Source organism: Bos javanicus, chromosome 10 (genome assembly GCF_032452875.1).
Source record: "Bos javanicus breed banteng chromosome 10, ARS-OSU_banteng_1.0, whole genome shotgun sequence".
NCBI classification, from domain to species: Eukaryota; Metazoa; Chordata; class Mammalia; order Artiodactyla; family Bovidae; genus Bos; species Bos javanicus.
The window spans coordinates 101,741,971-101,756,581 of record NC_083877.1 but is presented as its reverse complement, the minus strand read 5'-3'; the positions used below and the strand labels follow the sequence as shown (position 1 = coordinate 101,756,581).

Sequence of the window (14,611 nt, the reverse complement as noted above, 5' to 3'; positions counted from 1 at the left end):
TGTGTGTTTCCTGATAGCTGAGCAGACAGATGGTTCATTCAGATGATGTTTGTTGGTCGATCTCCATGAGTGATTTGTTCCCCAAGCAGTGTTATGGAAGCCGTCACGTGACTGGTGCCAAACCCTCCTCCTTCCACCTGTCCTCAGAGGGTCCTCAGGGGTCCGGGAGCCTCAGCCCTGGGCCTGCACAGCTGTATGCCCACCATTGCAGGCATGCCTGGGGGTGGCTGAGCCCATGGAGATGCGTCAGGCCAGGTGGCCCAGTGACCAGTCCTGGCCCCGCTCCCTCTAGCGACGGTGACTCAGCCCGGATTAGAGGCTACGTTTTGCAAAGAACACCCCCTCCCGGGATCAGCCTGCTGTGGAAATCCAGCGGGAGAGCCAGGGCTCCGAGACCAGCAGACCGTCAGAAATGCAGGTGAGGAGAAGTCGAGATGGATTTGCTTCACCAAAGCCAGCCTGGAACCTGAGGCCAGCCGCTCACCCCGATGTTGGAGGGCTGGTCAGCGGTGTCTAATGACCGCCCGTCCGTGACCGGCGAGGGGCCCGCTCAGCACTCTCGGACTCCGTCCCGCTGACTCACTGGCGACGGGTTTCCGCCCTCCTCCGCCTCACCGCGTGCTCCGGGCGCCTCGCTCGGCTCCTCTCCCCTTCTGCTCCGTGGCTGCCCAGCCGTCTTCCCAACCTCACACTGCGTCTCAGCGCGCCTGCCTCCTCCCGCCCTTGCCCGCTGTGCCGTCTCTTCCACCCCGTGACGCTCCCCACAGGTGTTCTGCAGCCAGTCCACGCCAGCCCTCAGCTCAGCCCCCGGAAGAGAGATGGGGGCGGCGTTCGAGGTCCCCGTGGCCACTGCCCGGCTTGGGCAAACACCACAGGCATTTTCTGCACAGCTGTTTTGCATCCCGGCCGACATTCAGCAGCTAAACAAAGACAGGTCCCTGGCAGGCCTAGCCCAAGCGCTGCAAACACAGATCAGCACAAAATACCAGACGTTCGGGCTTCCCGGGATGTTCTTTCTGAATCAGCTGCCTTGACAACAGCGTTTACGGATCTGATTAGTGAGGGTTTGTTTATTAACATGTGTGTTTCCTCCTTGATGCAATTAATGAGTGCATTTTTTATGCTGTAAGATTGGAGGGAGTTTATTACTATAGTATTTCTCTAAACTTTCCTAATTTATTGTCATTGACAGTTCTTCATCAGAAAGCTTGGTGAGGCATACTAGATTTCAGAATTTAGCAATATCTCCTCTTCTGTCTTATTCTCAGGTCCCAGCCTTATATCCCAGACTCCAGACCCCATTCTTTGAGCACACGGGGACAATCCTGCCTTGGCTTGAGATGGTCCATCTGCCTGCCTGGAAGGCCTCTCCCCAGAGCCCGTCCTCCCCTAACTAGAAAAGTCCTTCTCAGTTGTCCTCCATGGACCCCCAGGAAGACCCTGTCTCCTTCCTTTTGCGCTGCCAGATAACCCGGTCCTTATGTCTATCTGGGCTTATCACGTATCCTGTGTATAGACCGCTACACTGTGAGCTTTTGGTGAGGGGAGAAATACCGCATCTTACTCCTCTTTGTGGCCTCAAAGCATATTAGGCACTTTTTAAAATGACTGACAAAAAGATGAACAAGTTCATTATCAGGCACACTGACAACTGCATAGATCTGTTGTTCAGTTGTTCAGTCATGTCCAATTCTTTGTGACTCCATGGGCTGCAGCACGCCAGGCTTCTCTGTCTTTCACTATCTCTTGGAGTTTACTCTAATTCCTATCCACTGAGTCGACGATGCCATCCAACCATCTCATCCTCTGTCGCACCACACCCCCCCCCCACCCCCGCCTTCAATCTTTCTCAGCATCAGGGTCTTTTCCAATGAGTCACTCCTTCACATCAGGTGGCCAAAGTATTGGAGCTTCAGTTTCAGCATCAGTCCTTCCAGTGAATATTCAGGACTGATTTCCTTTAGGATAAACTGGTTGGATCTCCTTGCAGTCCAAGGGACTCTCAAGAGTCTTCTCCAACACCACAGTTCAAAAGCATCAATCCTTTGGCACTCAGCCATCTTTATGGTGAACTCTCACACCCATACATGACTACTGGAGAAGCCATAGCCTTGACTATATGGACCTTTGTCAGCAAAGTGATGGCTTTTTAATACGCTGTCTATGTTTATGAGTAAACAGATGAAAAGAAATATGCAAATGAGATGAGGACGAAGCTAGTTGCTGCCTGGGGAGGGGCAGATCAGAAATGTCAGACAGAGGGACTTGCACGGGTCATTGGGAGGGTGGTTGGGGAGGAGACCTCCAGGCGGGCAGAGAACACAGGCAGGGAGGTAGGAGGGCCTATGCGGGGTCGCGTCTGGGACTCATGGGGGTGGGGCCCAGGATAAAGCTGAACCAGAGGGACGTGCTGGAGGCAGGGTGTCCAGGAGTGAGGAAATCTTCCTGGGGTGAGATTGGAGATTAAACTGGGCCCTGGTACATTGCCCAAGTGCCCAGTGAGAACTCACCAGGGGCCCCATCTTCTCTCTGAGCTCTACACTAAGCCAGGCAGTTATTTCGAGAGTTACTCTGGGATCCTCAAAAAATTCCAAAAATAGGGTAAAATATTATTTCTATTAGTTCTAATGAAAAGTAAAACCCTGATTAACTGTGTCCATCAAGTGTCTAGAGTTTTATATGCACCTGACTTTTGAGGGAAGAAGCAAGTCACAAAAAGCAAATGTAATCATTTTATTCAGAATCACATATGACGTATCCTAGGAACAAAACCTCAGCAGCCCCAACTCCTCTTTTCCTGCAGCCCTGCCCAAATTTCAGGGCCTCCTGAGTTGGGAAGATCCCCTGGAGAAGGAAATGGCAACCCACTCCAATATTCTTGCCTAGAGAATCCCATGTACAGAGGAGCCTGGAGAGCTACAGTCCAGGGGGTCACAGAGAGTTGGACATAACTGAGCGACTAACACACACACATACAATCTGTGCCTAAGCCAGAAGTCTCACCTAATCTTTGTGGCAAGCAAGTCTTTTTTTTTACTGATTGGACTATATATTCTCTGAGGGCAAGGAACTGTATTTTATGCCTCTTTCTCTTCCACACAGTATCTAACGGAGATCTTTGCAGATTTTGTCTCCATATGCGTGCTCAGTCGGGTCTGATTCTTTGTGAGCCTATGGAATGTAGCCCACCAGGCTCCTCTGTCCAGGAGATTCTCCAGGCAAAAATACAGGAGTAGGTTGCCATTTCTTCCTCCCGGGGAGCTTCCTGACCCAGGGATCAAACCCATGCTCCTGTGTCTCCTGCATGGTAGGTGGATTCTTTACCACTTGCACATTTTAGGGTTTTAAATATTTAACAGTGGATTAGAAAATGCTACATATCTTCATTAGTGTCAGTGGTGTGTTTAGAATATTTTAAGTCTTTCTCACGTTTCTCGTCCTGCGCTGTGGAGTCAAGTGGGTTTGGGTTACATTTCTGTTCTGCCAGGAACCGGCTGTGTGAACTCGGGCGGAAGACTTAGCTTTCGGCCTAACTTGCAGAGATGTCGTAAGAATCACTGATCACATGTTTACAGCGTCTGGCAGCCACTGTGGTTATTGTTATTATTTCACTTGTCTTGAAAGCAGAAGCTTCCTGGCTTATAGCTCATTATTCCACAGCAGAGAACTCTTGTATTTTCTGGAATTGTATTTCCATTTGGGAGTTTTAGCTTCTGTTTATTTAAGGCTGGCTTCAGTGGTTGGGGGGCAAGGAGGTTTGACCTGAACCTTGAAAGCTAAGTAGAGAAGGCTTTAAAAGTAGAAACGGGTGGAAAAGCAGAATCCAGACAGAAGGAGCAGCCCGCGCACAGACTCAGGGGCGCAAGGAGGGTGACCATGAAGGAAGGCGACCCTGACTAGGATGGGGGTGCCCCTGGTGGGCGGAGCACATGGGCAGGAGCCAGGCCCTCAGGGGCATTGCCCAAGATGCTAGGTTTGGGCTCCAGGAACATCGTCAGATGGGTATTGTAGGGAAGTTCTAGTCTTCATTAATTTCCTGTAAGGATTCGAGGAGTCTCTGAACAAAAAGTTTTAAAATTAGATTAATGGACTTTGAGCCAGCTGTAGGGAACAGGAAAAGACCATTTTCCCAGCACGTGACATCTGACTGCACTTAGAGCAACACCTCACTTGGCCGTGGTTGGACCCAGGGGTGTGTGTAGCCGTCCACCCGCTGCTGCTTCCATTGCATCGACAGGTCGGTGCACTGAGACAGCCGCGGCTGGTCGGTCCCAGGATTTCTGCCTCAGGGTCTCCTCTGTAGGTAGGCTCTGCAGCCTCTTGGGACATCAACCACGGCCCGTGAACGCCAGACGCTGTGTGTATCTTCGAGTCTGTCCTAATGGAACGTGCCCCCAGCCAGGCATTCGCAACAGTCCTGAGATGCGCGAGCAGGGCTCGGTGAAAAGGGCGTCAGGCATCCCGGGGTCTGTTCCGGCTTTGTTCTCCGCCTCACCAGCCAGGCCCGGGGCCGGTCTCTGAGGCCAGGCCTCTGCCCCCGCTTCTGCCTCCCTTCAAGGCCGGGCCAGACTCAGGTGTCCCGGAGGTCTGCCATCGTGCAGGACACGCCTGACGGTGGGCGAGCGGCTCTGCCCCCCCAGCCCAGTCCCCAGCCCCCCTGTCCCCCAGCCCCCCTGTCCCCCAGCCCCCCTGTCCTCAGCCCTCCATCCTCAGCCCCCCTGTCCCCCAGCCCCCCTGTCCCCCAGCCCCCCTGTCCTCAGCCCCCCATCCTCAGCCCCCCTGTCCCTCAGCCCCCCTGTCCCCAGACCCCCGTCCCCCAGCCCCCTGTCCCCCAGCCCTGTCCCCAGCCCCCCTGTCCCCCAGCCCCCCGTCCCCAGATCCCCGTCCCCCAGCCCCCCTGTCCCCCAGTTCCCCTGTCCCCAGCCCTGTCCCCCAGCCCCCTGTCCCCAGGCCCCCGTCCCCAGCCTCCCCTTCGTGCTGCTCTCCTTTCACTCCGTGCCCAGCGCCTTTCCCATCTCTTGGGCTCAGCAGTTGTACTATTGTTCTTCCTGTCTGGTTCTCTGAAATCCAGCCCACACCTTTTCAACTCCACATCCTGAGTCAAGTGTTTGAAAGCTGTTATTTCATGTTAATTAGAAGTTCTTTTTCCGCCAAGTAGCCTTGCACAGAACTGCTCTCCCAAGCTGCAGCCTAGAGACGAGGCTCTGGCGTCCTGTCCAGTTCCAGGAGCCGTGATAACTGCTCTCAGAGCCCCAGCTGCCTGCTGGGCGGGGAAACCTCCCCCCCACCTCCTGGCCCCCGTGGGCAGGCCCGCTTCGAGCCTGGCTCAGTCAGAGGACCTGGGGGCCTCCAAGAACCCACCGTGGTCCTGGTGGGGTGGCCCATTGGCCCGAATGGCTTGGTGCCCAACCATCACCCGTGAGGTCTCTGGCGTCCAAGCAGGTCTCCACCACACGCTGGCAGGTGGCTGCTCAGCAGCCCTGCTTCCTCTGTAACATGCCTCCCAGGTGACCTGTGTTTGCTGGAAGACTCTGCTGGAAACGTGGGCTTCCCTGGTAGCTCAGTGCTAAAGAATCTGTCTGCAACGCGGGAAACCAGGGTTCCATCCCTGGGTCAGGAAGATCCGCTGGAGGAGGGAATGGCAACCACTCCAGTCTTCTTGCCTGGAGAACCCCATGGACAGAGGAGCCTGGTGGGCCACAGTCCATGGGGTTGCAAAGAGTCAGACACGACTGACTCACGTTTTCACTTTCACTTTTAACACTTTCTGGTGAAAAAGTACTCCCACTACCTTCTAGACTCATGAAGATACTCATGAGTCAACATCTGCCTCCTTAAAAACCCCTCAGGACACCTGAGGAGCTGCCGTTCCCTGCAGGCAGTCCTGGAAAGGCCTCCGGGAACGTCACTTCTTGAGGTGTTTTTGAGCCAAAGCCAAGCCCTGTCTCCATCTGGCCTCACTCTCTCTGCCCGCCGCTGGTTGGCCAGGCCCTGCCGCCCGCATTCCTTGGCCTGTGGTTCTTACCGCCCCCACTTCGGCTTCTACAGCCCCAGGCTTGAGGGGGCTACAGCCCTGACCCCTGGGGGCCGCCAGCACCTGCTCAGGCATCCGGAGTCCATTCGGAGGGAGGGGATGGTGCCGAGCCATCCCGAGATCGGGTGGCGCCTCTCAGGACCAGCCTATTCCAGCTCTCATAGGGGAAAAGAGACTGTCCCCCTCAGAAGTGCCTGCCTTCAAATGAGTGGTCCATGGTGAGGAATTCTCCTGCAGGTCCAACTTCAATCACTAGAGACGTTTTTCTTTGTCTTCTGTGGTTTAGAGAGAAAATGCTGATTTGAAGCTTGTTGACCTTACGGAGCTAAGCACTGTGGATGGGAGGCCAGAGAGAGAGACTGGGATTTTCTTGTTGAAGGGAGATGAACAGCACCGACCGAGAAGGGTCCTTACAAAGGCAACACTGCGACGTTCTGTAAAGGGCGGAGCGAGGGCACAGGAGGCTTTAACAAGCAGGCGCATCTCCCTGTCTTTGTCTTCTTTTTATTATCAACAAACACCACCTCACAAGGACTTCCCTGGTGGCACTAGTGGTAAAGACCCCACCTGCCAACGCAGGAGATGCAAGAGACGCAGGTTTGATCCATGGATAGGGAAGATCCCCTGGAGGAGGAGATGGCAACCACTCCAGGATTCTTGCCTGGAGAACCCCATGGACCGAGGAGCCTGGTGGGCTACAGTCCACGGGGTCGCAAAGAGTCGGACACGACTGAGTGACTCAGCACGCCTGTGGTGCACACGGAGTAAAGGTAAAGGTGTGATTAAGTGGTATCCGTGGGGGACTCGTTTGATGAGATGGGGTTTTGCTGAATTTAGGAGGAACCAAGGAGAGACGTGGATTAGTAGAGATTAAGATTGAGAACGTGGCAAGTACTCTTAGAGTTATGATAAAAACACAGACTTCGGTGAATTACATGGGGCTTCCTCAGCAGTAAAAGAACCCGCCAGCAGTGTAGGAGACATGGATTCAATTGCTGGCTTGGAAAGACCTCTTGGAGGAGGAAATGGCAACCCACTCAAGTATTCTTGCCTGGAGAACCCCATGGAGAGAGGAGCCTGGCAGCATACAGTCCACCAGCAGACACAGCTGAGCACACGCATGCTCTCTGCAGTGAATTACGCTGGTGGGGGTAGAGTCCGGCGGAAAACACGGCACCAGGTGGGACGGTGACATATGGTGGCCTGCGGGCAGAGTCTTAAAGGCCTCGATAAGGAATTTTGACTTAACATTACAGGCGGTAAGGAATCACTGTAGTTTCTTGAGCTGGGAATGGGAATGATTTTTAGATGGGATTTCTTTATGTATGATTTCTCAGAGCTGGGAAAGTGAGAGGATAGTGTGACCATCAGGACGGAATCTGGGCTCAGGCTGGGGCTTCACAAGGACAATGGCGATGAGCCCAGGGACCAAGGAGCTGATGCCAGAGGGAATCAAAATACTGTGCCCGCAGAGGAACTCTGAGAGGCCAGGGAAGTGAGAAGGGGCTCCCCTGAGTGCCCTGGCAGTCTGGGCAGAGCCATGGGTAGTGCCAAAAAGGAGGAGAGAGAGTCAGTGATTGTGAGTGACTTGGTGAAGTCCTTGCCCCTTCATAGCGGGGCTGGAGCAGATCACAGAGGGGAAGGCCTTACCCAGGCCCCGCTTTTCATGAGCCCTTGGTCCAAGCTGTCATCTCCTTCATGCGATGACAATCACTGTGTAAATTACTGATAGGTATTTATATCAACTGAGTCACATCCCCTGGAGTTTTGTAAATAAATCAAAATTCACTTTTGATGGATTTTTGAGGTTTTGCAGGTAAGTTGGTTGTGCTCTAAAAAGCACCCTCTTCCTAAAATCTCTCTGTCCTGAATGAAATTAGCCGCTCGAATGCTTTTCACCTGACCACCCATGGCGGCGCTGTGCCGACATCGCCTTGGCAGTGAGAGTCGGGCAAAGCCGCATCCTGCCCCGAGAGCTCTGGAGTCCCTGGCCATCGCGCTTCCCTCGGGTCCAGCCTTTGGACGCCCCTCCCTGTAGGGCGGCCAAAGAGTCCCTTCCGATTTCTTAGGGAAAGGCCAAACGGACGCTGTGGCCCCCCAGCAGGGTTCCGCAGAGCTCCCGGCCACCCGTGCCGTCCTGCCGGGCTCCGGCCTGAGCTGTGTCCTCCCCTCTGTCTCCCCTCGCAGACTGCTGTTTTCCAAAGTGAAGCTGGAGTCCCTCTCCCGGGGCCCGGACGAGGCGCTCCTCACGTGTAAGCACATGTTACAGATCTGGAAATCCTGCTACAACCTGACCAACCCCAGGTAAGAGGCCAGGCATGCGTCGTGCGGGCATCGCGTGGCGTCCGCCGCTCCGCCGTCCCCTCCCGGCGTCTAGCGGGAAGGGCTCTCCACCCCCGTGCACCCCGGGCCCCCGCGGTGGAGCCTCACGCTCCATCTCTAGGGGCATTTTCTCCTGGCGTCTGATGAATCCGCCAAGTCATGGGTTTCTTATGCTTTTGCCGCCACAGTGGCCCTCTAGGCTCGATTCCGACCGGTCTCCTCCTGATTTACATAATTCCTTTGAAGAGTCTTACCATCTTGCTAGTGATTTGTGGATAGACTCGTCAGTTATATATTCCAGATGGTGTTCTCACGGTAATATTTAAAAGACCTGAGTGGCTAACAGGCTGCATCCTACCAGGGAGAGTGGAAATTGCTATTGGGGTGATAAAGTGTAATTTTCAAGAAGCTAAAATCATGACTCAAATATACAGGAAGCATTTATCAAAGGTTTTATTTATCTCATTAACTAATGAAGGAAGCAATAAACTGTTAAGACTGATTCAAAGAAGAATTTGAAAACTAGATATGCTGAAATTAATTTGCAAATAAATATAAAAACAATAATATTCTATAAAACAATGAAATGTATTGCTTGAGGTTACCTTCTCTAAAGACACTGACTGTGTCTCAACCAGACAAAATTGGTAGGTTTTCCGCCGGCAACTCTGCCCCCCAGAGCTGTGAAACAGCCTGGCCAGCCTCGGTCAGTCAAGGCCCCATGCCACACAGGCAGATTTTGTGCGGAAGGTCCGCTAGGCAGCCCACCAGCCCTCCCCCAGAACGTCCCCGAAAAGCATCATCTTCAAGTCTTGGGCAGTTGTTCCCAGCAAATGTCTAGATTACAGAGTGTGCCCAGACCTGTGAAGGAGGTGATTTAAGGAAAAGGGGACCTGGTCATTCAGGTGAATTCAGACAGCCACTCACACAGAATATGTTCAGGTTCGCAGCAGGATGTATGGATAGCCTGCCTTCTACTCTGAACAGTCAGGAGTCTGAAGCGTGTAAGTCACGGATGTGTTCGGGGTCCGGCCCAGCCCCCGGGAGGCCGGGGGAGGGTGTGTGGGCTCAGGCGGGGCTTCCACAAGGACAGTGGTGAGACCAGGGCCAGGCAACATCAGGAGAGTCTGGGGCGACTCCAAGGGAGTGAGAAAGGGAGCCGGGCTAAGCTTCATGCTCCGAAGGGCTGGCGGAGCGCACAGCCGCTGGTGTGACAGGAACAGGGAAGAGGTGGTCGGTAACTGGGGAGCGTTAGTCAGGTCTAGACCCTGCAGAGCAGGGCTGAGAAGGTGAAGGAGGAGAGGCCTTAGCCTAGGCCGTCTCATGAGCCCCCGGTGCAGGCGGGGAGGCCGCCCCAGCCATCTGCCCTCGGTGGGAAGACACCCAGAGACTGGCCTCCTCCCTTCTGTGGCTGTGTTCTGGAGATAAAGATCATCCTAATGTTTAGAGAAGGCTGCCTTCTCAGTCTGTAGGCAGCAGTGGGAAACGTCCACATTTCTGTCCCCAAAGCCCCCCTCCAGGTCTCCCGGCAGCAGCAGGATTAGGGGCGTGGGGAGGGTCTTTGCCACGAGCCGACACCGCGGAGCCGGCTGCTTCCCGCTGGAGCTCATGCCTTTGTCTGTGCCCCCCGAGAAATGAGGAGAGAAATCCACCAGCTCTCCGTTGCCAATTTTCCCTCCGTTCTCCACACCTCTCCCACCTCCCCACATTTCCTCCCACATAGCAACCAAGAATATTGAATGTGAGGAGAGAAAAAAAAAATAGCAGAATCGGAAAGCTCTTTAAAAATACTTCACCAAATGCCTGGGCTGTGTGCATGGATCTTCGGGGCGGTGCAGGGTGGAGCCTGGCGGGGGGCAGAGAGGATGGGGCGGGAGGGCGGGGGTGCCTCGGGGGAGGGGCGGCAGGTCTTCCTGTGGCTCTTCTAACTATATTTTCTCTGGGATAGAAATAAAGCGTTTCTCCTGTGGCTCTCCCCGTGCACACGGCCCTGGCACAGAGAGGGGCACGGTGCGGGGGTGGGGGGTGCTCGGGAGGGACAGTGCCCTCGGGGCCCGGCAGCCCCGAGTCGGGTCACACAGGGTTCTAGAAAAGGCCAGAGGCGCATGAGCAGGTGGGTGAGAAGCGGCCCTGCCTGGGAAGCAGAAAGCCCCCTGGCTGGAGGAGGCTGGCTTCTGGCTGCAGAAGGTCTTCGCTGACTTGGGGCTCAGGCGCCCCTGTGTCTCAGGGGTCTCGGGGGGAGGTCTTTGCTCACCCTCAGGATCTGCCCCCCGCACCCACCCCCTACAACCCCCCCCTGGGGCTGGCACTGGTTCCAGAGCAGGGAACACGGGCGCAGAGGAGGACCCCGGGGCATCACAGGGCCAGACTGAGGCCGGACCTCGCCAAGTGTTCTCTGCAACCCTCCCCTCCTCTTAACTCTGGCTTGAGGGAGAGCCACACCCCCAGCTCAGGCCACATCTCCTGTGAGCGCAGGGTGTGGGGCGTTCTCCTGGGTGTGCGCATGGCAAAGTGCTGGTCACTGCAGAAACCAGGGCGGACTTCCTGAGGCCTGCAAGGTTGCGCTTGTCTTTGGGACAGAAACCCACCTCACGGTCTGCCTCCTCTCTTGGGTAAGCGCACAGCTCCGGCTGTTCTTGCAAGTGCTGACCTGGCCACTCAAGATCGTGTGACTTCGGCCAGAACCTCGCCAGACAGTCCAGCAGCCTCCCAGCGTGGAAGCACTTCCCCGTCTCTATGCCACCGGGCCAGGCTGTTTATACGTTCTTCTCAAGCCCTGTCTCAGCCTTGCGAGACGGCTACTGTTCATTCCATTTTATAGAGAATAAAAGTGAAGCTACGTGAGGTTACAGATCTTGCCCTAGTTTTCTCAGCTAAACAACTAGTACATCTTTGATTCAAACCCCGGTCTGCTGAACATCAAGGCTCTCCCCCCGCCCATGCGCCTCTCTAAGTCGACAGCCAGCTGCTTTGCCTTTGGTTTCTTCTTATTAACCACTCTTCTCCCTCTTGTCACCACCACTTGGACCATCCATCATGTAGTCACATGACTGGAAGAAAACTTTTTCTTCCTAAGTCCCATTTCAATCACATTCAGTTCAGTTCAGTTCAGTTCAGTCACTCAGTCATGTCCGACTCTTTGCGTCCCCATGAATCTCAGCACGCCAGGCCTCCCTGTCCATCACCAGCTCCTGGAGTTCACCCAAACTCATGTCCAACGAGTCGGTGATGCCATCCAGCCATCTCATCCTCTGTCGTCCCCTTCTCCTCCTGCCCCCAATCCCTCCCAGCATCAGGCTCTTTTCCAATGAGTCAACTCTTCACATGAGGTGGCCAAAGTACTGGAGCTTCAGTTTCAGCATCAGTCCGTCCAAAGAAATCCCAGGGCTGATCTCCTTCAGAATGGACTGGTTGGATCTCCTTGCAGTCCAAGGGACTCTCAAGAGTCTTCTCCAACACCACAGTTCAAAAGCATCAATTCTTTGGTGCTCAGCTTTCTTCACAGTCCAACTCTCACATCTATACATGACCACTGGAAAAACCATAGCCTTGACTAGATGGACCTTTGTTGGCAAAGTCAAGTCTCTGCTTTTGAATACGCTATCTAGGTTGGTCATAACTTTCCTTCCAAGGAGTAAGCGTCTTTTAATTTCATGGCTGCAGTCACCATCTGCATTGATTTTGGAGCCCCAAAAATAAAGTCTGACACTGTTTCCACTGTTTCCCCATCTATTTCCCATGAAGTGATGGGACCCGATGCCATGATTTTCGTTTTCTGAATGTTGAGCTTTAAGCCAACTTTTTCACTCTCCTCTTTCACTTTCATCAAGAGGCTTTTAGTTCCTCTTCACTTTCTGCCCTAAGGGTGGTGTCGTCTGCATATCTGAGGTTATTGATATTTCTCCCGGCAATCTTGATTCCAGCTTGTGCTTCTTCCAGTCCAGCATTTCTCATGATGTACTCTGCATAGAAGTTAAATAAGCAGGGTGACTATATACAGCCTTGACATACTCCTTTTCCTATTTGGAACCAGTCTGTTGTTCCATGTCCAGTTCTAACTGTTGCTTCCTGACCTGCATATAGGTTTCTCAAGAGGCAGGTCAGGTGGTCTGATATTCCGATCTCTTTCAGAATTTTCCACAGTTTATTGTGATCCACACAGTCAAAGGCTTTGGCATAGTCAATAAAGCAGAAATAGATGTTTTTCTGGAACTTTCTTGCTTTTTCGATGATCCAGCAGATGTTGGCAATTTGATCTCTGGTTCCTCTGCCTTTTCTAAAACCAGCTTGAACATCTGGAAGTTCATGGTTCATGTATTGCTGAAGCATGGCTTGCAGAATTTTGAGCATTACTTTACTAGCCTGTGAGATGAATGCAATTGTGCAGTAGTTTGAGCATTCTTTGGCATTGTCTTTCTGTGGGATTGGAATGAAAACTGACCTTTTCCAGTCCTGTGGCCACTGCTGAGTTTTCCAAGCATACTGAGTGCAGCACTTTCACAGCATCATCTTCCAGGATTTGGAATAGCTCCACTGGAATTCCGTCACCTCCACTAGCTTTGTTCGTAGTGCTGCTTCCTGAGGCCCACTTGACTTCGCATTCTGGGATGTCTGGCTCTAGGTGAGTGACCACACTGTGGTGGTTGTCTGGGTCGTGAAGCTCTTTTTTGTGTGGTTCTTCTGTGGGTTCTTGCCTCCTCTCCTTAATGCTGACAGTCACCAGTGCTTTGCACAGTGCGCTCTCATGCATCTTCAGAGCAGCCCCAGAAAACGGGCAGATGTTGTGTTCTGTCAGACCCTTTTTACTGGTGAGAAAGCTGAGTTCGGGAGTGAAGGGAACTCGCCTTGTTTGTGTGGTCCTGCCTGAAGACCCTGGGAATGCTCCAGCTCCCTCTCTGAGGCCCTCTGTTCCATCCAGTATTTATCATGCACCTGGCGCTGTCTCAGAGCCAGGAAGCGACAAAGCTGGGATGAGCTCTAGCACTCCGACTCCCAGCCCCCACCAGCTCTCCTCTTGCTGTTAGAGAATTTCCAAGAGAAGTTTCCGGTTTCCAGAACAGCTTAACCATCAGGAGAGTTTACTCTGGATTTTCAGTCCTGATTTGGGGAGTAGGAGCTACCGGACGTGTACGTCTCCACGTGTGGGCCTCTGCGGCTCATGGACAGTGGATTTGAGGCTCCTTCCAGTTTTCTTTCCCTAAACCTTCTACTGACACCATCGCTGGGAATGGTTTTCCCTTCCTTCCTGCCAGCCTCCTTGACCTTCTACTGACACCATCGCTGGGAATGGTTTTCCCTTCCTTCCTGCCAGCCTCCTTGAGAAGGGTCCTGGCACCTAAGAGCAAACCAGAGAGGAGCGGAGGTGATGGGGCTCTCAGGGGAGGTGGTCTGTAGAGGAGCCCAAGCAGATGTGTCCCAGAGAGAGGAGGGCTCACAGGGGGACAGGCCAGAGTGAGAGCACTAAGCAACCTCGAGGGCCGGCCAGGCCTCCCCAGCCCCTTCTCCCTCCTCCTGTGGATCACGGTGAAGGCAGAGTCTGCAGCATGTAAGCCAAGAACTGAAACCTGCTTAAAGCATCCAGCGGGATTCTCAGTCACTGAGTCAGGGTGGAAACAAAAGCGTCTCTTTCAGACTAGTTACTGCTGCTTAAATACTGTGGAGGTAAAGGAAGGGACACACCGTACATAGTTTCTCAGCTGGCGGGAGAGAAACAGGCCAACAGGTCCTGTGTCCTTACTGGGCGATCTTCGTAAGTCAAGATTTTGTCTTAGTTGGGGTTTCTGGCACCTGGGGTCGGAGGTCCTTAACTCAGCTTCCCCACGCCTGCCCTCATGTAGTACTTATAAGGACCCCTGGGGTGTGTGCCCAGGAGTTGTAACCCTTCTGAATGCTCTGTCTGCATGACCTCAGTTCAGCCTGACTCATTCGTATGTGGGAAGACAATCTTCATCCTCATCTCACAGGGAAGTCACTGAAGCACACAGGAAGTGGCCTTGCTCAGAGTGACCTACCATCAGGGACAGATGTAGGAAGGAGCCCAGACTCCTGGCCCGGCTGGGTTCCGGGACGCAACATGGCACACAGCAGCCAGCCCTGTGCCCTGAAGCTTGGTGCGGTGGGAAGCCTGGAACGGACAGTCCCACCCTCTTACCAAGGTCCAGTTCTCTGAAAACCTAGGCACATCCTTCCTCTGCAATTCCAGCACCTCACTGTGTGTCCTGGAATCCCCAAGGTGATGAAAAATATCACTATATT

General features: G+C 53.6%; 1 protein-coding gene across 7 annotated transcripts in view; it reads left to right on the top strand.

The window, feature by feature from the left end:
* The window catches only part of TTC7B (tetratricopeptide repeat domain 7B), a 277,951-nt gene that overhangs the window by 211,883 nt on the left and 51,457 nt on the right, over positions 1–14,611 (top strand). For all 7 annotated transcript variants that reach the window (XM_061429699.1, XM_061429701.1, XM_061429698.1 and 4 more), the window contains one exon: positions 8,222–8,338. In XM_061429699.1, coding sequence (XP_061285683.1) covers positions 8,222–8,338 — 117 coding nt within the window. The remainder of the gene's footprint in view (positions 1–8,221; positions 8,339–14,611) is intronic.